The sequence below is a fragment of the Pelodiscus sinensis genome, chromosome 19 (genome assembly GCF_049634645.1).
Source record: "Pelodiscus sinensis isolate JC-2024 chromosome 19, ASM4963464v1, whole genome shotgun sequence".
In the NCBI taxonomy this organism is placed as follows: Eukaryota; Metazoa; Chordata; order Testudines; family Trionychidae; genus Pelodiscus; species Pelodiscus sinensis.
Genome location: NC_134729.1, coordinates 19,490,396 through 19,518,242, shown reverse-complemented (window position 1 = coordinate 19,518,242; position 27,847 = coordinate 19,490,396). Strand labels below are relative to the sequence as shown.

The 27,847-nt window shown below is 55.0% G+C and overlaps 1 protein-coding gene across 1 annotated transcript; it reads right to left on the bottom strand.

Moving 5' to 3' along the window:
* Positions 1 to 1,418: 1,418 nt before the first annotated feature.
* Positions 1,419 to 27,847, bottom strand: COMP (cartilage oligomeric matrix protein). The gene is made up of 19 exons (XM_075902883.1): positions 27,690 to 27,847; positions 25,309 to 25,394; positions 21,974 to 22,025; positions 19,030 to 19,196; positions 16,496 to 16,633; positions 16,313 to 16,390; positions 16,021 to 16,179; positions 15,465 to 15,569; positions 15,120 to 15,227; positions 13,955 to 14,114; positions 10,331 to 10,449; positions 9,887 to 9,939; positions 9,054 to 9,238; positions 7,463 to 7,641; positions 6,095 to 6,143; positions 4,981 to 5,177; positions 4,546 to 4,718; positions 4,168 to 4,307; positions 1,419 to 3,423 (listed from the first exon to the last, which is right to left on the bottom strand). Exons 1-19 carry the CDS (start codon positions 27,766 to 27,768, stop codon positions 3,365 to 3,367), a joined length of 2,286 nt encoding a protein of 761 aa, XP_075758998.1. The 5' UTR covers positions 27,769 to 27,847; the 3' UTR covers positions 1,419 to 3,364.

Sequence of the window (27,847 nt, the reverse complement as noted above, 5' to 3'; positions counted from 1 at the left end):
CACAACTCAGCAGCCTGCGAAATAGGTTACAAGGCAAAGATGTCTGAAAAGGTTCTAAACATAGTTACTTGGTGAGCACCACACATTATATTTCAGTGATCTGTAGATAAACTTGAGCCTGGTCAGAAGGTTTCCCCTACTGGCAGTCCCACAAACTCCACCTGGGACCTAAAATAGTTACCGCCACAATTTAGCCGATCATCTCACTGCTGATGCACAGCATAAAACACTCCCTCCGATGGCTGTATTAACTTGGCAGTGCCAACTGCTGGAGTGTCAACAGAAGTAAGTTGTAGTGGAGAGGGGTGGGGATACAGCATCAGTACAAACTGGGTAACTTGGCTTTCTTTCCCGGTATTTCAGAATTCCTGTGTGACCCTGGCCATGTCATTTCACCTGTCTGTCCTACTCCATCTAACATGTCTAAGCCCGTGTGCGTAGGTGAGTTGTGGAACATAGTTTAAGGTTTATTAGTGTTATGTAGTCTTAGAGCATAAGAAGGAACTGGTTTAGAGTCATGTTTAAGCTATAATTGGACTTGTAAAAAAAAAATTCAAGCAATTGGTTCGCTTGCACTTTCAAGATTACATCCATATACTACAAACCGACACCCAACACAGCGAAACCTGCTATCTAAGTTGGTTGTTAGAGCTGCGAGACCGGTGTGACGCGTGAGGAATGAGGCAAACGTTCTGTTCGTGTTACAGAAGTAATTCAGAGCTAGGATGTGGAGACCAGCTGTTTGTCTCTAGAGACAGCTATTGCTGACCCCTCCCTGGAAGGACATACCCTTCTGTTACATTTTGATTTATTCCGGGTGTCGGAGAGGTAAACAGGTGGAGGTTTAGCGCCAGCCAGAATTCTCAATTCAGGGGCAGCAGCAATCCTGGTCTGATAGTGGTGAGATGCAGTTGTGGTGGACCTGTTTTGCATGAGGTGTAGATTACGGTGAGGGCGAATCTGCTCTGTCTGACAGGAGGCAACGACGTGATTTATTCTTTTGTGCCGGCAGCCATCCTGAAGATGTATTTAGTTTTTCAGAGGAAGTTGTGGAATCCACATCTCTCAAACGGTTTGACACCAGCTGGGGACTAAATCTTGGTGAACAGAATGGTTTTTGAAACAAACTTGCACCGTTCCCTGTGGATGGACTTTCCCTTGAGGGATCATTTCTTGAGTTTTTAACTCCTGTCCTTACAATGCCTGTGTTCCTGCCCCATTTGGCATAGGGATTTTTAAAAGTGACTTGAAAGTCTCATCCTTACTTTTGGAACAATTACCCATCTGCCTTTTGTCCTCCGCTAGAAAGACAGTTTGGTTGGCTCCGTGTTTTCATGGTAAACTTAGAGGGATCAAGGAACCTTGGTGAAATCCCTGCCCCGTTGTTCATTTGGCTAGAACAAGACTTGACAGCACCGTGTTAGGCTCCTTGTACGTGGAGAGGAGGAAGGATAATGTGTGATTGGTTGCTGTAGTATTCTTGTGGCAAGTCCTGTCCTACAAACAAACTCCCTACCCAACGCTTGCTGGGCTATGTGCAACTCTGTAAAATGTCTGTCGCTTTCTGGATGTGATACCATTCGGAGGCAGGCTGAGAGACCGCATCTGGGTTCTCGCCGATTTGAAGCTCTTGTGCTTGGTTACACAGTGACAGTCATCAGCGGCTGAAACCGCCCGTTCTCGCCAGGTACCTTTTCAGGGAATGGCTATATTAAGAGTGCCCAGAATAGCACAGGGAGAAGCAGGGTGTGATGTGTCCGGTCTGGAAATACTGAGCCCGTGACCTGCAGCGATCACAGACTGCAGTTCTGCAAACCAGACGCATACGGAAGCAGTGATCGATTGAAGAACCACACTCCCTGCAGTGCTAGGGCCACCGTCAAAGGTACTGAGATAAACAGGGGGGTGAACCTCCCGTGGGCTGTTTTTTCCTGTGGAATTCAGTCTCTGCCGTAATCCCCTGCTTCAGAGAGAGAAAAGCCTTTCAAGGGAGTGTTCCCGCAGGGCATGGGGGTGTTCCCACAGAAATGCTCTTAGTGAATTCAGTCTGCCGCCTGATCAATTATCCTGAGAAGAAAAGCTGTACCCTGCAGTACTGGGTTCCTCGGCAGTCTGCAAAGTGTACTTCTGGCTCAAGGTTACCTACCGCTGTAAATAGCGCCAGCTCCCCCATGTGGTGGAGTGGAAGAACGTGGTAGGTACAATCGAAGATGTGAAGAGCACAGGAGATGTCGCTAAAGCCCTGGGTGAGAGGGGCCCTCTTAATATTCTGGGGCTGCCTGGAGCTAAACCCTCCAGCACAATTAAGCAGGACTTTCAAAGACACAGAACACAAGCCAGACCTGAACCCCTTTCTCCTCTGAGAGCTGCTCAGCTGCTGTACATTTGCATCGGAGAAGGGATGGGCTTGAGTTATTTTTACAAACCCAGCACCGTGCAGGGGCACCAGCGGCCAGCCTCTGCACTAGGGAAACAGCCAGAGACTCCGGCCGCAGGAAGATCCCCAGCAGGGGTCTCTGGACAGCCAGACCCTCCTCCAGTTTTAACTGGACTTGGCCTTTTTGCTCCTGCTGTCTCTCCACCTCAGTTCTCCTCCCCAGGGCCCATCTCTTCCCACCTACCTCAACCCAGGATTAAAAGCTGTCTTGTGTGTTGAGACTGGAAGCTCTTGGGGGTAGGGAATGTCTGGTTTTTGCAATGCACAGCTTTCTTGGGGAGTCCTGAAGTCCTCTGACACAGCACATCCAACTGCTTGTCACCTATTTCAGCCCCTCAGGAAAGGAGATTTAAACATGTCAGTGCTCAAGGAAAAAGTACTCAAGTCTATTTGAGTGTCATTTATTATCCACATTATTCCAGAACAGAGGTGCCCTCTTAAAGTGCCTTTTGGGTTCCATGAGTGACTCAAACATTGTGCCCATCTCTACAGTGGGAAAACTGACACTTTCTGGCCTGCACCTGTCATGGGGCTTGCCCGAACAGGCGGTGAAGTGACAAGACCTGTAAGGCATCAGAAACACTAAGCAGGGGACGGTTACTGCCAGTTCTACCCACAGCAGGTAGGATCTCTGCACATCTGTTTCCATGCAGGACGGAAGACTGGTGTTAACAGCACAGTCAGCGTTTTGGCTTCTATTCACACTTCATTGATGAATCTCCTTCCGGCACCTAGAATGTCTGCAGTTCCAATAGACTGTCGCAGTTTAAAGAGATTTGCTATTGGAGGAAATATGCCAGCGAGGCAGTGACACTCGCTGCTGTCCGGAGTGCGGTGGTACGTTACATAGTTCTTCCCGCGGTATATCAGAGCTGCAGTACTGGAGAGCGGGGTTCTTTTTTGAAGCACGTTTTGATGGACAAACTTTTAAGCCATGGGCTGGGTCAGCTGAGTTTGAAACACCTTGTAATCTTCCGGAACGGTATCTGGAGAGGATGAAAGTGAAGCCGGTGTAGATTAGAAGCGGGATTTGCAACTGTGAGTAAACCGGTAACACCTGTCGGGTGTGCGGACTGGAATCGAACAAAACCTAAGTTATGGGAGTGGTCCAAAGAGCTGGGAATCCCAAGAAAAGCCAAGTATGATTCAAAGGGATTGGGTTTGCTAGTGGCATTCAAAAGTAATAGTGTTTTGTCTGAAACCCCAAATGTCGTAGCCAAAAGTAGGTGACGTGGCTACTCTCTGCCTCCTGCAATGAAATTGAACTTGGCTTCCTATCTCAGAGTGCTGCGGGAGAATTGCTGCCAGATTCCACCCCAGAGCTGGGTGTGTTTTAGTAATGCACCAGGCTTCCCCTTCTAGCCAACCTGTCTCATTAACATGGGATCCTGTAAATGCTGCTTCAGCTCAGTTATGCAAAGTAGAGATTCATTTCCCTGTACATCGCTGAAGTGCAGCTGTCCCTTGGGGGGGGGGGGGAGAAGAAGAGAGGCTGTCATTTGGGAGGTAGCTGCCACTAGTCAGACGCGACGGTCACAGTTAGATTTTGCCTTCCCAGCCCGCTGGCCGAGGTATTTTTAGGATAAAATACACATTGTGTTGCTTACTCTCTGCGTGGGTGACAAGGCTGTTGTGTTCCTGGCACGACTGGCAGCAACATTCCTGTGGATGGGAGCAGGAGGCTAGTCCCCCCCCTTCTCCGCCAGGCGTCAGCACAGGGAACAACTCACCATTGCAGCGGTACCGCAGATTGGACCAGATAATGTTCTCCTGGGAGAAGCAGAAGACTCCCAGACGACCCCCCCGCATGGTTGTATCAAGGACGACTCCGGAGTCTGCTACCATTTCAGGGCCTTCGTAGAAGCGAGCTCTGGAAGGAGATGTCCCTTAACATTCAATAGGGCTAGGCCTGTACTCTTAGTTCCTTTCCCAAAGGAGGAGGGTGTATTCCCCCTTCGGCCCCCTGAGCGTGCTGAGTAAGGGTTCAGCGTTTGACTTGGAGCAGAGGTTAGCAGTTGGGTCCTCATTTCTTAAAGGGTGCTTAGTGCAGGTTTGGGGTTGGCTCGCTCTCTCCTTGCAAAAGGAACAGAGCAAGCCCTGCTCCTTACCTGATGTATCCAACTTGAGGCCGGTGCTGGAGGAACCAACGATACGAGGTCTTGTCCTTCCAGCCAGAATTCCTGGGGTCTTTCCACAGCAGCTTGACCTGGTCGGTCGTGTCTCCCGTGTGCCAAAGGGAATTGCGGAGATATTCTCCTGGCCCTGTTCTAGATTTCACTGCCTGAGGGAAGAGAGAGGGCCGTAGTCATGTGGCAGGAACACTACAAGAAGCTAGGGCTACATTCATGGCATGGACAGACCACCTGGTCCACAAAGAGCAGCTCTGGCCAGAGCACAACAGAGGCTAGAGCATCCTCCCCCTTCCCCTGCATCACGTGCTTGATCTAAAGACAACTGATGCCCCCCATGCCCATGGTAAGAGACCAGAACCCTGCTCTCGTCCTGCTATTTGAACCATCTCTGGTGTTCTGAGGTGGACTTACCTTCAGCTGAATCCCAGGCTCTGCCACTGCTCGGAAGGGGTTTGCCTGCCAGTACGTCTGCTCCGTCTGCTTCCACATCACCACGTAGAAACTGGAGCTGTCCTGGTAGCCGAAGATAAAGCCGGCGTAGTCGTCGTCCGTGGCAGTGTTCACGTGAAAGGTGCCCTCGAAATCCACCCCGTTGAACGCAGTGTAACCTCAACCGGTAGGAAGGAGGAGAAATCACCACTCACGAGCCAACAGAAAACAGCCCCGTCCCCCCTACAGCCTCAGCCATCCCGTGGGGATCCAAACCTTCCCTGCCTGGGATTAATCCAGAGACCCATATAAACCCGCTCCTGTGCGCCTCCAGCATTAGGGCCAAGTAGATCAAAACCAGCCTCCTCCCCAAGGGTCTCGTTTGGATAACATGAAAGTTGGACTGAAACGACTCCCGTTTGGGGGCTTGCTAAGAAAAATCCCTGACATGACTGCAGCCAAATAACTTATGACAAATATAAGCAGGGGCGGCCTGAGACGAGCTGCCGGCAACTGGCGCCCCAGTGGAATGCGCGATCGGCGCCCTGCCTCCGAGACGAGCTGCCGGCAACTGGTGCCCCAGCGGAATGCGTGATCAACGCCCTGCCTCTGAGACGAGCTGCCGGCAACTGGCACCCCAGGCGGAATGCGAGATCGGCGCCCCGCCTCCGAGACGACCTGCTGGCAATGGCACCCCAGGCGGAATGCGCGATCAACGCCCCGCCTCCGAGACAAGCTGCTGGCAACTGGCACCCCAGGCGGAATGCGAGATCGGCGCCCCGCCTCCGAGATGAGCTGCCGGCACCTGGAGCCCCAGGCGGAATGTGCGATCGGCGCCCCCGCATCCAAAGCCCTCCACAGCAGTGCTTCGTCATTGGGCGCCCTGTTTAACACGGCGCCCTAGGCAACTGCCAAGTCTGCCTATATGCACAGGCCACCCCTGAATATAAGACAAGAATTTCTTTCCTCCAAAAGGAGGGAAGTTGAACAAACCACTACAACTATCTATCGCTAAAAGACGCTGATTATTGTGCTGGAAAGAGGAATTTGCACCTATTCATAATGGCCTGCGAGGCCAGAGAGCAGAGTGTCTTACCCACAGCCAGGCCAGGATCACTGTTCATGGTCTGGACAATTTCCATGCCCTGCAAGATGCAAACGTCACCTCGTTACCCTCTGGAGTTGAAAACTATCGTCGAGTGGACTTGGCAAAGCAGTGCAAACATGCTTCCCTCTCCAGGGAGGAGAGAGCAAAATCCTCCTCAGAGTTCGTTCCCCTCGTGTTTGGGAAACCTGGTGCTGATTCCAAATGTTCTGTTGTCCCCACTCAAGGGGGCAGGAGCGAGGCGAGAGTCAGGTACCCGCTGCCGAGAAACTCCGGCAGGTTGGTGAAGTGCCAGCTATAGAGCGCTCCAGCCGTGTCTCGCTAACCTGACCCATCTCGCCTGACCTTAATGGCTCTCTCTACTGACCACACAACTGGGCAATGGGTGAGAACCAGGCTCCAGCTTTGAAGGTCCTTCCCCTCCCACTCCACCAGCCCACAGGAAAACTTTGGGTTTTGCCACTCTAAGTGGGTCGATGAAGTCTCCCTGGTCCGGCACCTTTGGGACTTTTCATCTTAGAAAAGAGGAGACTGAGGGGGGATATGATAGAGGTCTATTTAATCATGAGTGGTGTGGAGAGGGCGAATAAAGAAAAGTTATTTATTAGTTCCCATAATAGAAGAACTAGAGGACACCAAATGAAATGAATGGGTAGCAGGTTTAAAACTAATAAAAGAAAGTTCTTCTTCACACAGCATGTAGCCAACCTGTGGAACTCCTTGCCAGAGGAGGCTGTGAAGGCTAGGACTATAACAGAGTTTAAAGAGAAGCTAGATAATTTCATGGAGGTTAGGTCCATAAAAGGCTATTAGCCAGGGGATTGAAATGGTGTCCCTGGCCTCTGTTTGTCAGAGGCTGGAGAGAGATGGCGGGAGACAAATCGCTTGATCATTGTCTTCGGTCCACCCTCTCGGGGGCACCTGGTGCTGGCCGCTGTCAGCAGACAGGCTACTGGGCTAGATGGACCTTTGGTCTGACCCAGTACAGTCGTTCTTATGTACAGGTTGGACCTCCCTGGTCCGGCACCTTTGGGATTTTTCTGGACTAGGGGAGGTCATTTCTGGCCCCCCTGTTGATCTCTCCTCTGCCCTTCTGCCTCACCGAGCTTCCAGCTCCCCCTTCCTCCCAGCAGCACGGCTGCTTCTCAACTCCTGGCTTCCTGCATTGGACTCTTGCTCTCCCCCTGCATTGGGCTGGGCTTCTGACACTCGCTCTCTCTCACTCTCACTCTCTCTGATCCTGCCAGACCTCAGATGTTGCTGGACTCGAGAGTCCCAGTTGATGGACGTTCAGCCTATAGCTGCCTCACTCGCTGAGTGCTAGTGTCCCTTCGTGCTAAATTTGGAGCCACCTCCTACCTGATTGAGGACAATCCAGTTAGGGTCGATTTGTGCATCGCCCTCAGGATCCAACACGACTGTCTGGAAAGCCCTGAAGTCCGTGAGAGTCACCTCTGCGTTCTCTGGGCACACGTCGATTCTGTCAATCACCCGGTCCTGGTCAAAGTCATCTTCACAGACATCCCCCACTCCATCGCCTGGGGATGGGAGTTACAAGGGGCACTAAGTCTCCTTTTTCCAACGGCACCATCTCAGCACTCGGTGCTACCCCCCGACAACCATCTCCACCACCTTGTGATAACGGGGCCTACCAGCTGGGAGCTCGCCTGGGAAAGATTGGGTCACAGTCACCTAGAACAAGCTGTGCTGAGAGGAAAAAGGGAGTCGGACCCAAATTAGTGCAGACACAAAAGCCTCCTGGTACAACTCAAGGACTCTGTTAAGATCGTGCCTGGTAAACAATAGGGATGTAAAAATCCCATTGAATAAACTTAATGTTTTATCAGTTCAGCTAATTAAACAGGGGTGGGCACATCTGGGGCTCACTGCAGATGGGCAACTCCCGCCAGGTTGGGGTGCCCCCATCCATGGCTGGCCCCGTAGGGCGGAAGCAGCCCTCTGCCTGTGGCAGGCAAGGGTCTATTCCAGCCCCCACCGGTTAACTGTAACCGGTAAGGCTCACCCTCATCGGTTAAGGGAGAGGCCAACCCGTTAACCATTAACATCCCTAGGCAGCAAGAGCAGGGGGAAATCGAAACAAAATCGGAATCCATGTGGGTGGGTCAGAAATGGGACCTTATTGGTGGGCAACATAATGGGCAGGCTGCCCCAGCCATCACTCCGAGGTGGGGGTCCTTAAAGGACTGGTGGGCTGGGGATGAAAGCTACACCTACTGACCGACTGAAAGAAGGGGAAGGAGTCAGCTTCCCCTGCCACCCCCAATCTCTGGGGATTCTGGACCTTCACCCTCCGCAACTCCAGCCAACTCCTCTTTCCCGCCAAGACACTGTATTGCTTATTGTTGCTACCATCGGAGAGGTGGCAAACTGCCTGGCGAGGGGGCGGGTCCTCCGGAAAACTCTCGCCAGGGAACAAGGGACGACGTGAGCATAAGAGCCTGATTCAATATTTTCCTTTCAAATGTGTTCGCCCGTCTCCCTTCTGTGTCCTTAATAAACGGTTAAGGATTTGAACCGGTGTTTGCGCCGTGGAGCTAACCAGGCTGAGGTCTCTCGCGAGCAAACCCTGGACCCTGTTTAGCCCGGGGTAGTGACTGGGTTTGGCTCACTCCTTTGGCCCATGCATTCCATCTACATTTAATACAGACTCCATCCCAAGTGTCCATACCCAGCTGGCGTTCTCTGGAGACAGGACCACAGGAGCCCCCGTGTGGGGCTGGTTCCCCCTCCCAGTCGCAGATGGGGATGGGAGGAGAGTCTCACTCCCCTTGGGATTGCTCTAGCTTGAGGACGCTGTGCCCCTGAGCAATGCCCAGCTCCAGCCCTGCTTCTGAGAGGAGGAAGTCACGTCTCCTAAACGTTCTTTAAACCAGCTAGCACGTGCCAGGGGCAGGTCACGCAGAGCTAGTGTGATGCTTGTCCCCCTTACGGTCTGTATCCTCCTGGCCGGGGTTGGGGATGAGCCGGCAGTTGTCGGGTCTTTGATCGGGAACCCCGTCGTTGTCGTCGTCGTCGTCACATTCGTCTCCAATCCCGTCGTGGTCCGTGTCCTGCTGGGAGCTGTTCGGCACCGAGGGGCAGTTATCCCGGGAGTCCTGGTGGCCGTCCCCGTCTCTGCCAGAGAGAACGTCGGAAAAGCCTATCTCAGAATATCCAGCAAGACCACAACCGGGGCCCGTGAACTCTGCCCCGCACGCAACAGCAAGAAACCCCCGACAAGTGTGTGTTTGACAACACCACAACAGCCTAGAGCAGGGGTGGCTCTTCTCCCCCAAAAATGTAGCTCGAGAAGCTGCTCCTGCGCCCTGCCCCCATGGCCCCCTGGCTCCCCCCCCCCCCACACAATCCCCAGCTTCCCTGTGCTCACTGGGGCAGTGATTCAAAATGGTACCCAAGATGGTGGCCGTTGATGGGAGCCTAATATGGCCAAAAAACTTAAGCCAAGCTTGTTTCTTAAAGGGGCAGCTTTTTTTTTCGTTCGATAATTCTGGTGGATTTTTTCGACTGCTGTTTCAGTTTTCTCTGTGAAATGGATTGGCCACCCCTTGCCTAGAGCCTGCCAGAGAGCAGGAAAAGTGGCAGCTGGTGGCTTCACCGGCCATAGAACCAAACGGGCGGCCTAAGCGATGGTGAGTTTTAAATTCCCTCTAGCTGGCCGTGTCTCCATAGCCGCTTCCAGACCCAGTGGTTACTGGTTCCCCAAATGCTCCTGCTCCTGGATTCTGTGTGGCCTAAGCCAGACTCGTTGCACCTAGTTCTCACCGGTCTTGGTTGGTGTCACATACATCCCCCACGAGGTCGTGGTCAGTGTCTTTCTGGAAAAACAGAACATTAACACTCAGCTTCCGCCTGCCACAGGGGGAAGACAATCGAAACCCACGAAAGAACTGAGACGCGGTGTGGGCCTGAAAGAATCTGCCTCCCAATTTGCCCTATTTAGAGGTGGTGCGTGCCCCACAGCGAAAGCAATGTCTCCTGCAGCGCTCCTTGCGAAATGGCATTTTGCCACCACTCCTAGGATGCAAAGCAGCCTACTCGGGCCCATCACGTGCCAGCCGTTGAGAGCTCCCTGGGCTGCGTTGCTGTAGCAGAGACCGAGCTATTCGCAACAACCATCTTGTCACGCACGTTACCAGCCAGGCAGCCCAAGGCTGGGCAGCCGCCCTGCCTCCAGGCCCGCGGGGAAGAGACGGAAGGTTGACTTGCCTGGTCTGGGTTACTGAGGGTCGGGCAGCTGTCACAGGCGTCTCCCACGCCGTCCCCGTCGCTGTCTTTCTGATCGGGGTTGGGAATCCGTTTGCAGTTGTCCACGGTGTTTTTGATCTCTGTAAGCCACAAGCACGGGACCCTTCGAACCAGCACTGCCACAGGGCACGTGCAGCAACCGTGGCTAAGTTAGAACAGGAAGCTGGGGCTTCCTCTGTCACCATTTCTCCTGCCTGCCACCTCTGTGTGTGTTTCGTTTATTTATAGGCCCTGGCGCTGCAGGCGATTTTTTTGGGAATGAATTTGAAGATTAGTTTGAGCCTTGTAACGGGTCGGGGCAAAAGCACACACTGTAAACATGAGTGAGTTAACTCACCACTGGGTCACCTTTGGCCAGGTCTGCACTAGACCCAGAAGGTTGGGTGAAGGTGTGCAACTCCAGGTATGTAAAAGACGTAGCTGGAGTCAGCTTATCTTAAACTGAGCTTGGCGCCACAGCAGGAGGCTGCGGGGAGCGAACGCTCTCATTGGCTTCCCTTACTGCTTGTGACTGTGAGGAGTAATGGTGCCGACTGGCGCTGCCCTCAGCATTCCATTTAGCAGGTCTTAACTAGACCTGTTAAATAGAGCGCCAGAAGATGGATCTCTGGCGCAGCAAGTGGAGACGTGGCTTTTCTAACTAACCTGGGGGAAGGACCCCGAACATTTGGATCAAGTAAACAGCCGGAAGGGAGCCTCAGGCCAACAGAGAACATTGAATTGCTGAGTTTTTGCACTAGAGGGGTGAAGACCGTTCAGAGGCCCTTTGCGATTATCAAAATTGCCGTTCGCAGGTGTCTCCCAGCCTGGGCGAGAGGCTGCAGGAGCTGCGGTGAGTTTCCTGCAACTTCTGGGAGCCGGGGTGAATTCGGGAGCTGTGGGGAGCTCTTCATGGGGGGCGGGGAGCTGGGGCGCCCAGTATTCGTGAATTTCGCAATGCGCGGTGGTGTCAGGAACACATCCACCGTGAATGGCGAGGGCTTTCCGTACTCTCTTGAGTTTTGGCCGGCAATACCCGACGTTGTCCACAGAGGGCAGCTGTGCCTACCGAAGCAGACCCACAGCTGTTGGCTGCACTCACCAAACTGGGCTTTTGTCTACACTTGGTTTCTCCCCCTTTGCAGCTCTAAGGGTTGGAAATTCCAAGCAATGAACATTAATCCCACAGTTCCACCCATGATCCCCGCCCCCCCACTAGGACACAGGATACCACCACCCCACCCCCTGTGACCCAGGTGGGAGCTGAAGCTTTCCTGTGTCCTCCAAATATCCAGCTGGTATTGGGGGGTGGGGGACCAGGGAGGAAGGGGGGGGTAAACTGTGTAAGCACTATTAGAAAATCCGCAGGGACTATTCGCTCCTAGGCTGTGGCTCCGCGTGCTGGCACTTGGCGTTGGCTCTCCTCGTTGACAGCTGCTTCCACAACTGTCCAGGCTTCCTGCTACAAAGGAGCCCGCAGGCCACGTGAAGCACCTGGAAACGGAGCCAGCCAGCTTCCCGGCCTCGGAGCCAGGAGCCACCCTGGGTTGCAGGTCTAGAGGACCAACTGGCTGGGGCCCACCTTTACCCTGCACGGCCCCTGGGCTGTCCCGGGACCCTGCGGGGGGGGGGAGTTTCTACAAGATGGTTCACGGCAATGGGGACGTTTGCAAACACCTGCCAGGGAGAGGATCCCGTGGAAATGTACTCCAGCATCTCGGCCGGGTTGTTATTCCTAGACCCAGCTGGCAGGCCTGGGATGGGAACTGTCCTCAAATCTCCGCTCCTCATGGAGCGACAGAGCTGCAAACAGCGCCGGGGTAACTGGCTGCAGAGGGTTTAGACCAGGGGTGGGAAATTGCAGGTCCGGGGGGCGGATGCGGCCCCCGGCTTGCCTGGATCCGGCCCCCGAGGCTAAGCATTGGGGAGCCTGTGCTGGTACTCCAGCCTCCCTGCCCCACACCCGTGGGGCTGGAGCACACACAATCTATCAGCCTGGGCCCTCCTTGGCTCTGGTGAGCAAGGGGAATGTGGGGGGTGTCTTCCTCCTCAGTTGGGGGCTTCTCACTTGTGTGCAGCCCCCAAATGATTTTTTTTCTGTGGGTCAGCGGCCCCCGGCCCAAAAAAGGTGTCCCACCCCTACTTTAAACCAAGGGGGCCAGTGTTTTCCCAAACGCCTCTCAAGCCGAATTTCTGTGCTAGCCTTGGCTTATTTACTGTGTGCTAGGTGTTAGACCTGTGAGACGGAGGCAGAGGTCTGAGATGGGACAGAACCAAATGTAATCAGCAACCTCTGAGAGGTAACGAACTAGCACGACGGTGGGGCAGGGGAGAAAAGGGCCAGCTGCTTGGGGAACAGCCTGTAAAGGAATTTCATCTCTCCCAGGCCCGAGGCGCTGGTGGCGTCTGGCGTGGGAGATGTGGGCTGGGGTAAATGCCCAGCATCTGTCGGTGACAGAGAGCCAGGCAAACCTTTTCCAGGACCTGCTGCTTCCTTAGCTCCCTGGGTGGGCCCTCACCAGCCTGGGGCAGGCAGTGCCCTCAACGGGCCTGAATCCACTGAGCTGAGGCCCAGCGGTTTCATTTCTCCAGGGAAGCAGCTGCAGCTCTGATCTGAGTTCTAGAGCCAGCGTGAAGACCCCGTGTGCAGCGTCAGTCAGAAAAGCAAAGAGACTGTTAGGAGTCATTAAAAAAGGGATCGAGAATAAGCCAGAATGTCTGATTGTCTCTCTCTAAAACCACAGTGCGCCCACAGCTTGAATCCTGCCCACAGCTAGATTGGCACTGGAAAAGGTTCAGAGAAGGGCAACACAGATGATGAGGGGTTCGGAACGGATGCCCGATGAAGAGAGATTAAAAAGACTTGGACTTTTCATCTTAGAAAAGAGGAGACCAACGGGGGCTAGGGTAGAGGTCTTATACAATCATGACTGGTGTGGAAAAAGTGAATCAGGAAAAGTTATCGACTTATTCCCACAATATAAGAACTAGGGGTCACCAAATGAAATGAACAGGCAGTAGGCTTAAAACAAACAAAAGGAAGTTTTTCTTCACTCAGTGCAGTCAACCTGTGGAACTCCTCGCCAGAGGATGCAGTGAAGGCTAGAACGTTAACAGGGTTCCAAAAAGAGCTAGCTAGATTCATGGAGGTTAGGTCCATCAATGGCTATTTGCCAGGATGGGTAGGAATGGTGTCCCGAGCCTCTCTTTATCTGGAGGTGGGTGACGGGAGGGATCATGTGAGGATTACCTGCTGTGTTCCCTCCCTCTGGGGCCCCTGGCATTGGCCACTGGGCTGGATCTGACCCAGTCTGGCCATTCTTATGTGGCATCTGGAGCTGTAAAGGCTCTTGGCGTCTGTCCCTGGTGATGCTGAATTGGTACCCAAGGTCACTGGGATGGGAAGTGCGTTAGCCAATCAGAAATGAGCCCTTCCTGGGGAGCTGTCTCCATATCTGGTTTCTGCCCAACGCAACATCTGTGCTGGATACTCGGCCTGTGAAGGGGACAGCTGGGCCAGCCCGAGGAAGGGCCCATCTCGCATGGCTGTGGTACCGGTTCCCCCGCCAGCTCTTTGGGGTCCCGGCCCTGTCCCCCAGCTCTTACTGTCTCCGTCGATGTCATCGTCACAGACGTCCCCTTTCCCGTCGCCGTCGCTGTCCCGCTGGTCGTTGTTCTGCGTGCTCCGGCAGTTGTCACAGACGTCGCCGAAGTTGTCCTTGTCCGCGTTGCGCTGGTCCGTGTTGCGCACAAAGACGCAGTTGTCCTGCGGGGAAGAGGGGTGCGGGGAGGGGAGGGAGCCACGATGAAGCTGCGCCCAGCCGTGGGGAAGGCACAGAAAGGGGTCCCAGGGATGACCGACTCTGAACTAGGACTCAGGATAATGTCCTCATTCAAGGCAGAGTCCCAATGCCCGGGAGTGGGGTGTTTAAAACTAATAAGTGAAAGTTCTTCACACAGTGCATAGTCAACCTGTGGAACTCCTTGCCAGAGGAGGCTGTGAAGGCTAGAACTAGAACAAGTTAAAGAGAAAACAGGACAATGTAGCACTTTGAAGACTAACAAGATGGTTTATTAGGTGATGAAACCATCTTGTTAGTCTTTAAAGTGCTACACCGTCCTGTTTTGTGTTTCAGCTACACCAGACTAACACGGCTCCATTTCTGTCAGTTTAAAGAGAGGCTAGATAAATTCATGGAGGTTAGGTCCATAAAAGGCTATTAGCCAGGGGGTAGGAACGGTTGATCGCTTGATCGTTGTCTTCGGTCCACCCCCTCCGGGGCACCTGGTGCTGGCCACTGTCGGCAGACAGGCTACTGGGCTAGATGGACCTTTGGTCTGACCCAGTACGGCCGTTCTTATGTTTTTATGTTTTCAGCTGGGACCAGCATTTGCCCAGGACCAGATGCGGAAAAGCTGGGAGCTGTTTGCCCGGGGCCATCCCTTCCACTCCCTCAGAGAGGCTTGATTTCATCCAGTCATGAAGTTTCTCCCCCCTGGCTCCACCCCAGAAAGCCCCCTTTGATTGAGGTACTGTGGGGGCTGCCCAAATTGTGCCCACGAGAGGCGCAGCCCGATTTAGAGCCAGCCTCCTCCTCAGTATCCTGGTGCAGCAGCTACAGGTACCTAAAGCATGTGGGCGGAGACAGAGCACTGCATGCTGGGATTTGTAGTTTCCCTGCCCTCCTCATCCAGTAGCTGTAAGTAGGTTGCTCTGTGGGTACAGGCTGGCAGGGTTTGGGGGCGGGGCCAGACAGCAGAGAGTCCAAACCTCAGCATTTAATATCCCGTCCCCGTCAGCGTCGTCGTCGCAGGCGTCGCCGATGCCGTCCCTGTCCGCGTCCTCCTGGCCAGAGTTGGGGACGGTCACGCAGTTATCCTGCAAGAGCAGCAGCAGTGAGGTACCCTGGGGGGCACATCCCTTCCTCCCCGCACCCCAAGCCTGTCCTTGGAGGTAGGGGGCTCCCGAGCCAGCCAGAGGGGCTGCTGGGTGCGACAAGCCTGCATGGCAGAGGGGAGCCCGGTTGGACAGCTGTAGAAAGAGGTGGCAGCCTGTGCTAGGTGTTACGCCGGCTTCTCGCTGCGCATCGCCCTGGGGTCCCTGAAGGGCTGTTACCTTGCGGCATTTCCGGTCGGGGCAGCGCAGCTTCTCGTCCGGGAACCCGTCGATGTCGGTGTCCCTCCCGCAGACGTAGCCGTTCCCCGCCCACCCGACGATGCACTGCGAGACAGCGGACGGGGGAGTGAGGAGGCAGATCTGCCGCGTGCGCCCCTCCAGGGGGCAGGTCTGCCCACCACGGTCTGCGCTCGGTCTCAGAAGTCCTAGGGGGTGGGATGCCTCGTTCCACGGGTGAAGCATCCCTGGGAACAAGGCAGCTCTGCCATGATGTGGCGTTAGCTCCCAGTCTGAGCAGGGCTCAGAGGCGATGGCTGCAGAAACAGCAACTTCTCCCCCACTTCCCCCCCCCCCCCCAGGTGCAGGGAAGTTCTCCCGGCTGGGCTGAGAGAGGGGAAGGAACTGAGGCAGGCTTGAGCCTGTGCAATGTTGTTACTGCCCCGACTGGCCTGCCGCAGACACAGGGCCCCTGTGCGAAAGCAAACAGCTGGGAAAGTTCCCCGCCTCCTCCTCCCCCCCACCCCCCCGTCGAAGCAGAGGGCAGTTTGCGTCTCACCACGCACGAGATGGAGCCGTCACGTTCCACGATGCAGCGAGCTTTCTCGTGGCACGGGCTAAGGGCCCCGTTGGCACAGCGTCTCTCCGCCTGGCTCCTGCACCCGACGGTCTGGTCCCCCACAAAGCCGGGCTTGCAAGCCCCGCACTTGTAGGAGCCCTGCCGGAGGAGCAACAAGAAGTCACGCGGGTGCGGGGAAACCTTGGCCGGAATCCCCGTCCAGCTGATGGGGGCTGCTCCGTCCCCACCGAGGGGAGAAGCTGCCCGGGTCTAGCAGCACAGGGCTAGTTACCCGTGTGTTGATGCAGATGGAGTTTGGGACGCAGACCCTGCCGCTGTCCGTCTGGCACTCGTTGATGTCTGTACACACCTATCCGGGAAGGAGACAGCGGGAGGGTCACACTTGGGGAGAAAGCAGCCACCTCCCTTCCGGCGGCATTGGGGGCTGGGGCTGCAGGGGGGCAGGGGCACTTACCTGTTTGTTGGCTCTGGCGAAGGCTAGCCCAGTCCCTTGGGGGGCAGACCCCGTGTAGCCAGTGGGACAGGGTTCGCAATGGAAGCCAGGGAAAGTGTTAACGCAGTTGACTTTTGAGAAGCAGGGATTCGTGCTGCACTGTAGACGAGAAGCAAAGTTTCTTCTGATTTGCCGGTTGTGGCTCTAAACCAGCCCTTCTACCGTCGGCCCCCGGCTCGAAGGAAAGGCCCCCAAATGCAGGCCAGAGTGACCGGGGCGATTTGAATTTCTGTGCCATTGGAAAGTGCCGCATCTCATCCAAGTGGGAGGGGACGCAGGCCAGGAAAGCAAATCAACGGGGCAGCTTCCTTCCCTGTCGTTTCTAAGGAGGCACCAGCTTCCCAGGCACGGGACTAGTGCCTGAGTACCAGGGAGGAGAGGCTGAGGGATTGGGGCTTATTTAGTCTGCAGATGAGAAGAGAGAGGGGGGATTTGAGAGCAGCTTTCAACTCACGGACTGGGGGGTTCCCAAGAGGCTGGAGAGAGGCTGTTCTCAGTGGGGGCAGGTGGCAGAACGGTCTCACGTTGCAGCGGGGGAGGTCTAGGAAAAACGATTTCCCTAGGCGGGTGGGGAAACGCTGGGCTGGGTTCCCGAGGGAGGGGGCGGAGTCTCCATCCCTAGAGGTGTTTAAGTCCCGGCTTGACAAAGCCCTGGCCGGGTTGATTTAGTTGCGTTGGCCCTGCTGTGGCCGGGGGGGCTGGACTCGATGACTCCTGAGGTCTCTTCCAGCCCTATGAGTCCATGATTCTACTAACGTCCACTTTTATTTCTGCTTGGCACTCTCGGCAAGTCCAAAGTACTGCAGAATTTGCCATGCTGGCTTGGAGAGGCTCAGAGTTAATTCCCAGCGCTGCGATGTCATTGTCCCTCTCCGAGGGAGAGCATTAGCGTTCAACTGCCAATCCAGCCCCGAAGATGATACTTTCCGCAAGGACAAATTGCTCAAATCTTATCCCACCACCATTTTAATTGACATTCTCAGGCCTTCTACCCCCTGCGTCGTTACCCCAGGAAACCTGTTGACATCCAGCAAACCTCAGCACCGGAACCAAATTCTCTCTGTACAAAGGAAATCAAACCTGCCTTTTAGAAGTGACCACCCAGCGAATCGGGGGGAATGATGATTGATCTAATAGAAGCTGATCTGCAGCTGGAGAGGCGGGTTGGAAACAGGCAAACGGAGCTGCTTGTGCGGATTTCCCTAGGTGTGGGGCACCCGGTGCAAGGCAGTGTATCTCCAGGAAGAGGCAAGGGGCCAGAAGAGGGAACCTTAGGATCAGCTCGTCCGTCTGCTCTGCACGTCACGGGCCAGCGGGTCTCACCCAATCATCTTTGCAACACGCCCAGGCTTCCTGTTTGACCCATTGCCTCACTTTTAGGAGGAGACATCTGCCCTTTAAAGCAGCGATGGGCAACCGAGGCTAGTGAGGGGGCCGCAGAAACGGCCCCTCCCTCTCAGGGGGGCTGCAAGACTGTTGTAACCAAGACGGTCTCCCGGAATAGGGTCGTTTTGATCCCTGCGCTTGCGGGCCCAGAATCTCCCATGGCCGGCCCCGCTTCCCCCAACCTCCTCCCGGCCGGCCCCGCTTCCCCCAACCTCCTCCCGGCCGGCCCCGCTTCCCCCAACCTCCTCCCGGCCGGCCCCGCTTCCCCCCAACCTCCTCCCGGCCGGCCCCGCTTCCCCCCAACCTCCTCCCGGCCGGCCCCGCTTCCCCCCAACCTCCTCCCGGCCGGCCCCGCTTCCCCCCAACCTCCTCCCGGCCGGCCCCGCTTCCCCCCAACCTCCTCCCGGCCGGCCCCGCTTCCCCCCAACCTCCTCCCGGCCGGCCCCGCTTCCCCCAACCTCCTCCCGGCCGGCCCCGCTTCCCCCCAACCTCCTCCCGGCCGGCCCCGCTTCCCCCCAACCTCCTCCCGGCCGGCCCCGCTTCCCCCAACCTCCTCCCGGCCGGCCCCGCTTCCCCCCAACCTCCTCCCGGCCGGCCCCGCTTCCCCCCAACCTCCTCCCGGCCGGCCCCGCTTCCCCCCAACCTCCTCCCGGCCGGCCCCGCTTCCCCCCAACCTTCTCCCGGCCGGCCCCGCTTCCCCCAACCTTCTCCCGGCCGGCCCCTCCCCCCACCTGAGATCAAGTGTGTCCGGTATTTTTTTTGTAATCATCTGGTAACCGTAGCAGGGGCACACACTTAGCCTTCTCCGCTCTGCCCCCACACTGCCTCACCGGCCACACCCAGATCCCTGAGCAGCCACGGGCTGCCCACCACCACTGGAAAGACGCCTCGCATGGCGCGGGAAGCAGGAAGTTTTGGAGCCTTAGGCATGAGTTTCACGCTGGGTAAGTTGCAGGGGCATCGCCTTGTTGCCTGAGGCAGGGGAGTTTAACCGTGTGACCTCCGTTCACGAGAACAAGGCTCCAGCGAGAAACCCTCCCTCTGCTCCAGCGAGGAGCTAGCCACGGGGCTTCGTGACCTCTCGTGACTCCTTGCCCGTGGTCTCTAACCTCGTTAATATCCGAGCAGTGGGTTCCGTTGCCTGTGAAGCCCGGGGGACAGGCTCCGCAGTGGACGCCGGAGCTTGTCGCCATGCAGGTCACTCCCGGGAAACAAGGGTTTGGCGAACAGCTGGGAAGTGGTGTTACGCTGGTCGGCGCCACCCAGGGCTTTATGCCTGGGGAACAGAAAATCGGTTAGGAAGAGAGCTGCAGCCAGGCCCTATCCTAGGTTACGCGTACACGGTGTCTTCTAGAGCTGGCTCGCCTAGCGGTTGACAAATGGTGAATGACTTCACGCTACCCTGAGCCGTAAAACAATCAGGTTCCTACTTTGCAGCTGGGTAAACTGAGGCACAAGGACTATACTTGTTCTCAGACGCCGTGCCTGAGTGGGAAATGCAACCTGGCTCCCCATCTCGTACATGAATCTCCTCCCTATCCTTCTCCAAAGGCTGCTCACTTAGCAGTCGCAACCATCACCCACACCCCCGGGCTAGAACCAGTCCAGGAAGGGAGTTGTTCCTAAGACTCCCAGCTGGGTTTCTACTCCCGGGCTACTCAACTTTGGAAGCCCCGGGGGCCACAACGATATTCCCAGCACGTGCCGAGGGCCGCAACTTAAGCGTGGTTGCATAGATATGCAAATAGATGCAAATAGCTTTTCACACTGACAAGCACGAATACAAAGATTAAGCCATGGCACCAGACCCAAATGTGGCCGAAGTGAGCCAGTCGGCACCTCTCAGGCTCTGCCCACACGGCTAAGCAGCCTGCACTTCCCACAATGCCCCGGCGCTCCCGGCACCTCCTCCCTGGGGGCTAGAAACGCCGATACCCTGCACCCGTCTGTTCCAGCCAGCCCGTCCGCTTGCGTCTTTGAAAGCTCATCCCGCCTGGGAGACGCCTCGCCGTTGTGGAGTGTGTTCCTAGTGGAGCCATGTTCAAAGGATACTGTGTGTTAAGCCCTGTGTAAACCCAAACCACCACAGGCCGCGTGCGGTCCATGGGCCGTGTGTTGAATAACCCTGCTCTACACATTCATCTATTTCAGAAGCGCCACGGGAGGACTGTTACCCCTTCTGCCTTGAAGGTAAGGCCTAAGCCGCAGCGAGGCAGTAACGTACTTTCTTTCAAGGCACTGGCAGCTCGAAGGATGGCCCGAGGCGTGCCAAGCAATCCTTCTTTCTCCCGTCTCTTTGTAAACCAGAATAAGAAGCGGGAACGACAGAGATCAAGCGAGAGGAAGAAAGTTCAAGACAGTTTTACGAGCAACTTATTAAAGCAACTGCAGCGGATGAATGCAATTCTGTCCTGCCGGTCCCAGAGGCCCTGGCTAATCTTTTTTCCTGCTGAAATGTGGAAACAGTCACTGCTCTGTTTTTGTCAGATGCCTGAGCAAATACCGGAGCCCGTCTCCGAACGGGGCTCGCCTAAAACCAAAAGCGCTGGGAAGTAAATCTCAGTTCCGAGAGTCCGTGAGTGAGGAGTAGATGGCAATCGAGGTGCATAATGCCGGGATTGTTTCTCTGTTTGGCTTGGGCAGCGGGGGCTTGGAAGGAACCGCTCGGAGCAACGTTCCATGTTGTTCACAACTCCAGAGCCGCCAACTCTCGCTGCCGCCCGGTGCTGGATTCTAACGTGGCCGAGGGGGGGGTTATGAAGTGACGTGTGTCTATGTGCAGCGTGGCATGTCGCAGGGCGGGTGTGAAATGGTGCGGAGAACCAGGGACGCGTGCAAAGCACTGGCGGGCTTGGACAGGTGTGAGCGAAGGCTGTTTCTGCCGCAGCGGGAGATCAAGAGGACTTCTCAGATGCCGGGCTCGCCCCTGCGGGGGTTGAACGGAAGGTCTGATTTTTCAGACGGTTGCAAAAGGCCTGGCGGACGCTCTGAGCGCAGGCTAAGAGCGGCGGTTTGGCTCAGACATGTCCCGAAGCAACTTACGCTCTTCTAAAATGCAATCAGCCGCGCAGCATTTTACACTGGGGTAATGAGAGTGGTGCCAAGGCCAGGTCTGTGTCTGTCCCTTGTACGTGACAGGGCCCCCGCACTGCCTCCTTGCTCTGCCTGTGATTGCTAATGGGTGACTCTAACCTGAGCCCTGGGAGCCAGGTTCTAAGCCCAGTGCTGACAGAGTCCCTGGAGGCAAGTTGCTCTTCTGCTGACTTTACCCAGCTGTGAAACGAACATAAGAGCGGCCAGACCGGGTCAGACCAAAGGCCCATCCAGCCCAATGTCCTGTCTGCCGACAGCGGCCAGTGCCAGGGGCCCCAGAGGGAGTGAACCAAACTGGTAGTGATCAAGCGAGCTCTTTCCTGCCATCCATCTCCACCCTCTGACAAACAGAGGCTGGGGACACCATTCCTTACCCATCCTGGCTAATAGCCATTAATGGACTTAACCTCCATGAATTTATCTAGTTCTCTTTTAAACCTTGTTATAGTCTTAGCCGTCACAACCTCCTCAGGCAAGGAGTTCCACAGGTTGTCTATGCGCTGTGTGAATTTCCTTTGGTTTTAAACCTGCTGCCTGTTAATTTCATTCGGAGGCCCCTAGTTCTTATATGAGAACAAGTCAATAACTTTTCCTTATTCACTTTCTCCACACCGCTCATGATTTGATAGACCTCTATCCTATCCCCCCTTAGTCTCCTCTTATCCAAGCTGAAAAGTCCCAGTCTCTTTAATCTCTCCTCATATGGGACCCGTTCCAAACCCCTCATCAATTTAGTTGCCCTTCTCTGAACCTTTTATAATACCAGGATATCTTTTTTGAGATGACTCAGACATGTTTCGAAACGGGGTCCTGAGGGTTAGTGAACCGATCGAGCGCTTTGAAGCGGGGCAGTATCCCGTCGGAGGAGCTGATGGTGCTACTAGTGAATGGGAAGAAGTCACAAGGGGATAGTCTGTCGTTCGTCGCGACACACGTCTGAGACATTAAACAGCAACTCACCGCAGGCATCACACTCCATGACTGTGTTTTTCAGGAATACGATCTCCTTAATCTGGAAAGGAAACAGATGCCGCTAGTGAGCCTGCCGGCAGGTTCCCCCTTCCATGCCGGCCTGGCGTGCGGAGGATTTTCAGCACGAGAGAATCGCACGCCTTTGGTGTTGCACGTTTGTTCACAAGAGGCCTGTTGTGCACCAAAACCTGAGTGGTGGGACGTTGTGTAGACTGAGGCTAAGGCTACAGTGCTTTACAGTGCGGGAACTTTCTGGCTCGGGGTGTGTGAAAAAACACCCTCCCCAGAGTGTAGCAAGTTACGGTGCTGTAAAGCACCCATGTAAACCAGCCTACACTGCTGAGAGCCGGGTTTCCAGCACTGTTAGCTACTCCCCTCCTGGAGGCGGTTTACATGGGAGAGCAGCCACGCCAGCGCTTTGAGCTAAGTGTCAACAAAACCGGAGCCCGCTTTACGTCCCTCCCCTCACCGGGCAGGCCAGCCTGGCTACCTAGCTGAGCTTCCAACGTGCTGGGGCAGCTGTCTGCACAAGGGAAACATCCCCTACCTCTGAGCTGGAGGGGCTGTGTCCCCCCCCCCCCCCCCCGCCAGAGTGAAAAGGAAAGTCAGAGCCAGTAGAGGATCAATTAGTGTTGACTCCTGGTTTCAGCCAGGTGGGAAATAGAGGGAGATCAGAAGGCCTGTGGGTGTCTCACCAGCTCAGAGACCAGTTCTCGGTCCTGACCTCCCCTTCCAAAAGACCCTGGGGTCAGGGAGCCCCCCAAGTACCTCTTTGCAACCTGCCTGACTTTCTGTGAACGCCACGCAGCTGGTGAACTGGTCACTGGCCTGCACCTTTAATCTAAGGGAGGGAGAATCAACAGGGTTGTTAAAATTCCCTCCCAGGCTACATCTACACTGGCATGATCTTGTGCAAAAACTCTTTAGCGCAAGAGTTCTTGTGTTAAAGTAGTTGTGCAAGAGAACGTCTGCACTGGCATGTGCTTTTGTGCAAGAGCGTCCTTGCCTGCGTAGACACACTTGTGCAAGAAAGCTCCGATGGCCATTTGAACCACAGGGCTTTCTTGCGCAAGAAATTCATGTTGCCTGTCCACACTGGCCTCTTGTGCTAGAACAGTTGCACAAGGGGGCTTATTCCTGAGCGGGAGCATCATAGTTCTTGTGCAAGAAGCCCTGATTTCACACATTAGAACGTCAGTGTTCTTGCACAAGAACTCGCGGCCAGTGTAGACACAGCCACTGAGTCCTGCTTCCAACACCTGATCGTCTGCCGTGTTGGGGGTGGCGACAGGCTGTCCCTTCAGAGGAGTAAAGGGTATCATCTTGGCACAGACCCAACTGTGAGCGTCGGCTTCAGGGCACCCGTAGAACTGAGCCTGCCAGCTCTCTCCGTGACCCCGGCTCTCCTAAAGCTACAACCCAGCCACAGCTCCTGGGAACAGCCCCGAGAAAGTGAAGAGCAAGGGTTAGCTCCCCCTTACCCCCCTTATTCCGGCCCTGCGCCTTCGCTCTCCACGAGATGCACAAGTCTTTCTCTAGACATCATTTAAGGATGAGCCTGGCCGATAGGGGAACAGTCAAAGCAGGGCGGGAGGAGAACAGATCCAAACAGCCAAGGGGCGACGCCACCGCTCGGCTGGAAGGGAATGTTGGAAAAGCACCGCCCCAGGCTACCAGGAGCCAGGTCTACCCTGGTTCCAAGCAGACGCTGGATATTTATGCAACAGCCTGAAATGTGAGAGTCACTCCGTGCTACAGATGGTTTTGCAGATTAGAGGCTGCCCACTTGGCGCTGGCACAGGGACCTGGCCGCCTTTCCAGGGAGCTGGCCGGCCGCGGCAGCTGCCTTCCACAAACAGAGCGGGGCGAGGGAGAAAGGACCCTTTCTACGGCATTAAAAGGGAGCTGACCGAAGTGCCGCCGGCGCGGTAAAACGGGCCGCGATCTAAACTCGCCTCAAGCGCCAGACGCCCTCGGATGCCGGGGGAGCCTGCGAGGGGTAGAATTAAAGCAACAGGAGGAAATGGAGCCAGTCAGTATGAGGCTTGTTTAGATCCCACAGGACTTCTGGTTCCTGGACCCTTCTGGGTGGCCAAATGGGCTGCTATCTTCCCGCCTGGCCTCTGCCTGTTGACCTCAGAAACCGACAAAACCGAGGAAAAAATGACTCTCTGGCTGGCCCTGCCCCATGTGACTCCTGTGCGTCCGTCTGGCTAGTCACGTACCAAATCAGCCTTCATGTATGTCAGTTGTGAGTAGCTGAAGGCCCAAGCAGCAGCGTTTGCATGGAAATTTGAATCCACACTAGCCCAGAATTCAGGGATGCTCAGAACAAGCGGGGGAGAGGGCAGGTTAGATACACTGGAGGGCAGGGAGAGGGTCCAGAGTGACCCAGACAGATTAGAGGACTGGGCCAAAAGAAATCTGATGAGGTTCAACAAGGATAAATGTGGAGTCCTGCCCTTGGGATGGAAGAATCCCAAACATTGTTACAGGCTGGGGACCGACTGGCTAAGCAGCAGTTCAGCAGAAAGGGACCCGGGGATTCCAGTGGATGAGAAGCTGCATATGAGTCAACAGGGCGCCCTTGTAGCCAAGAAGGCGAAAGGCATATTGGGGGGCATTAGGAGGGGCATTTCCAGCAGATCTAGGGAAGGGATTATTCCCCTTTATTGGTGAGGCTACATCTGGAGTACTGCGCCTAATTCAGGGGCCCCCGCTCCAGAAAAGATGTGGACGCATTGGAGAGGGTCCAGCGGAGGACAACCAAAATGACGAGGGGGCTGGAGCACACGACCTACAAGGAGAGGCTGAGGGATTTGGGTTTGTTTAGTCTGCAGAAGAGAAGAGTGAGGGGGGATTTGAGAGCAGCCTTCAACTTCCTGAAGGGAGGTTCCAAAGAGGATGGAGAGAGGCTGTTCTCAGTGGTGACAGATGCAGAACAAGGAGCAATGGGCTCAAGTTGCAGTGTGGTAGGTCTAGGTTGGACATTAGGAAAAACTATTTCCCTAGGAGGGCAAGAAGCACTGGGATGGGTTCCCTAGGGAGATGATGGAATCTCCGTCCCTAGAGGTGTTTAATTCTCGGCTTGACAAAGCCCTGGCCGGGTTGATTTAGTTGGGATTGGTCCTGCCTAGAGCAGGGGGCTGGACTTGACCTTCTGAGGTCTCTTCCAGCTCTATGATTCTATCACCTGAGGCTCTTCCCACGGGATGAGCGTGTCCATTTTAATCCCCCTATTCAACAGGCCTGCGTGCAAGGCAGCGGCCTCGTGGGTCCCTCTGGCAGCGGGCGAGAGGCAACCAGGCCGTGTTCTCACGTACCTGCTGCTTCAGCAAATCGGTGACTTCCTTCAGCGCCAGGTTGGTTTCTCTCATCTCCGCAAGCATCTGGCGCTCCACATCCCTGCCTAGAGAAAACAGGAGCGTCAGGGGCGGAGCCTGCCAAACAGTCTGCTCGCCTCGGTGTTGTACTGCCCGGTTCCGCCTCTCCAGATCGTCACGACCTCTAGCAGCGGCTCCCCTCCCCAGCGTGTGGCGAGGAGGCAGCTGTTGGGAGGAACGAGGAGTTGCATGCTCCAGGAGGAAGGTGACAGGACTCCAGCGGCCCTGAGTCAGACTAGAGCGCCAGAGCTTCCTCGCCAGTCCCCCCTCAAGAGGGAGGCGTTGGTAATGTGGCAGGGAGGCAGGCTGGCGTGGTAAGTTGGTGCTGGTTGCATCCAGGAGGGGGCTGCTGCTGACAGGGCAGTAGGACAGAAGTCAGTGTATAGCGCAGGATGAGGGGCAGCCCCAGACCTCAGCCGGCCCGAAGGCCGTGAATGGGCACCGACCGAGCTGGGTGTCTAGACTGCGTCCCTCTGTTGGCAGAGGGATGCAGATTAGGCAGGTCGACATTGCAAAGGAGGCAGGGATTTAAATATCCCGGGCCTCATTTGCATAAAAATGGCCACCACGTTTTGCCGACTCGGCACTTTGTCGGCAAACGGCGGCAGTCTAGAGGGGGATCTGGCGAGAAAGAAAGCCTTTTTATGACAGATCCTGTAAACCACCTCACAGGAGGTATAAAGGATCTGTCGAAAAAGGCTTTCTTTCTCGCCAGATCCCCCTCGAGATTGCCATGACATTCAAGGCCTTCGTTTTAACCCCCCGTAAGGACTGCCAGATGCGCCCCCCCCCCCCCAGCTCACCTGGATCCAGCCCTCGAGGCTCAGGACTCTCACCCCAACATTGGGGAACCCTCTCGGCCGCTCCCTCACAGAATCTACAACCCTGGGCCTGCCTAGACACTGGTGTCTTTCTGCTTCTCAGTCGGAGGCCATATCAGTGACCCAGATACGGTTCCCTCACTCCTGCCCTATAGCATGCTTAGGTCTAGGAACTAACCTCCAAACACGAAGTCAAATACCAAATGAAGCCCCCTGATCCCCCTTTATCCAGAGCGTGTAGTCAGACGTTTTTCAACCTCACAAACATTTTCCTTTACAAAGATAGCTACCCCAATTATCACCCCTATGTCATTACTTCACAGAAACTTCCCCAGGTCATTACCTCAGAGAAACTAACCTTCCCCCTTCACCCCCACTCTGTTCTAAAATTTGATTTGTCAATTTCACATGCGTTCATTTTTTTGATTGTATCACGTTGGTACATATGGTTGTGCTGATTTTCTTCCACATATTGATCTGAGGAAGTGGGTCTGGCCCAGGAAAGCTCATCCCCTAATAAACCATCTTGTTAGTCTTTAAAGTGCTACGTAGTCTTGTCTTTTGTTTCAGCTACACCAGACTAACACGGCTACATCTCTATCACTATTTTCCATGCGAGTTCTAGCTGCTGGGTAAGGTCAGATCCTCCGATTGTATCCAAAAGGGTTTGTCTGTCCCTAAGAGCAGGATGCTGTTTTTAAGTGAACACACAAGATTGCCTGGGGCAATCACATCTGGGCAGCTAGGTCTCTGTGTGGGTCTTTAATTATTTTACTCTCACTCTAAGCAATCCCAGCTAATCCCTGTGTGTGGCAGGCCCTACTCTTCCCCTCCCTCATGCTTTCCATCAACACATTGTGCCCTGTGGAACTTGGTCTTTTAGGTCTCAGGTTGCTGGATGTGGGAGTCAGGGATTCATCAGGCGCTGAGCAAAACCCCCGACATACTGCCAGGGAACAAGGAGGATCCGGGTGCCACCTGAATCACTAACAATTTTATTCTGGCACAAACCTTCGTGAGTTGCAACTCCTTTCGTCGGAGGCAGGAAGTGACAAAAACGAGGCACTGCTCTGAAAACAAGGGGTTGACTTCCTAGCCTAGGGGGCTAGTTTTCCTCTGAGCTGTGTGTGAATTCAGGGCGCACAGAAATCCCAGGTAGCGGCCAGAGCACACCCTACAGCCAAAAGGGCTTTAATTTCATCATTTGCAAAACAAAGACGCTTTGCCAAGGGCACGTTCTGTTTGCAAAATAACAAAAAATGGGGGCCTTTCTGCTGCCGTAGGAAGAGGCTAATTTGTCAAAACATCGATAAACAGAGGGGAAAAACAGCCTAGAACTCGAATGTTTAAACCTGTTGGCTCAAGATTTTGTATGACACTCCAACGGGTAAAAATCGACCAGGTATCACCAGGTGTTCTTTACCTGGCAGCTGCTTTCTCGCTTCCCGCAGTGTTTGCAGAGAAGGGCCGCGCACATAGAAGTGATTAAAACCCACTTACCTCCTGTACTCGTCATCTGACTTGATGCAAAGGGACACCAGAGGCTTAGGAGGAAAACGAAGGCTCGAGCCGAAACCATGCTTGGATCCAAGAGCAGGGAGGGTGTCTGGGCTTCTCTTGCAAAGAACTTGTTAACCTGCAGCTTTGCCTCTGCTCCC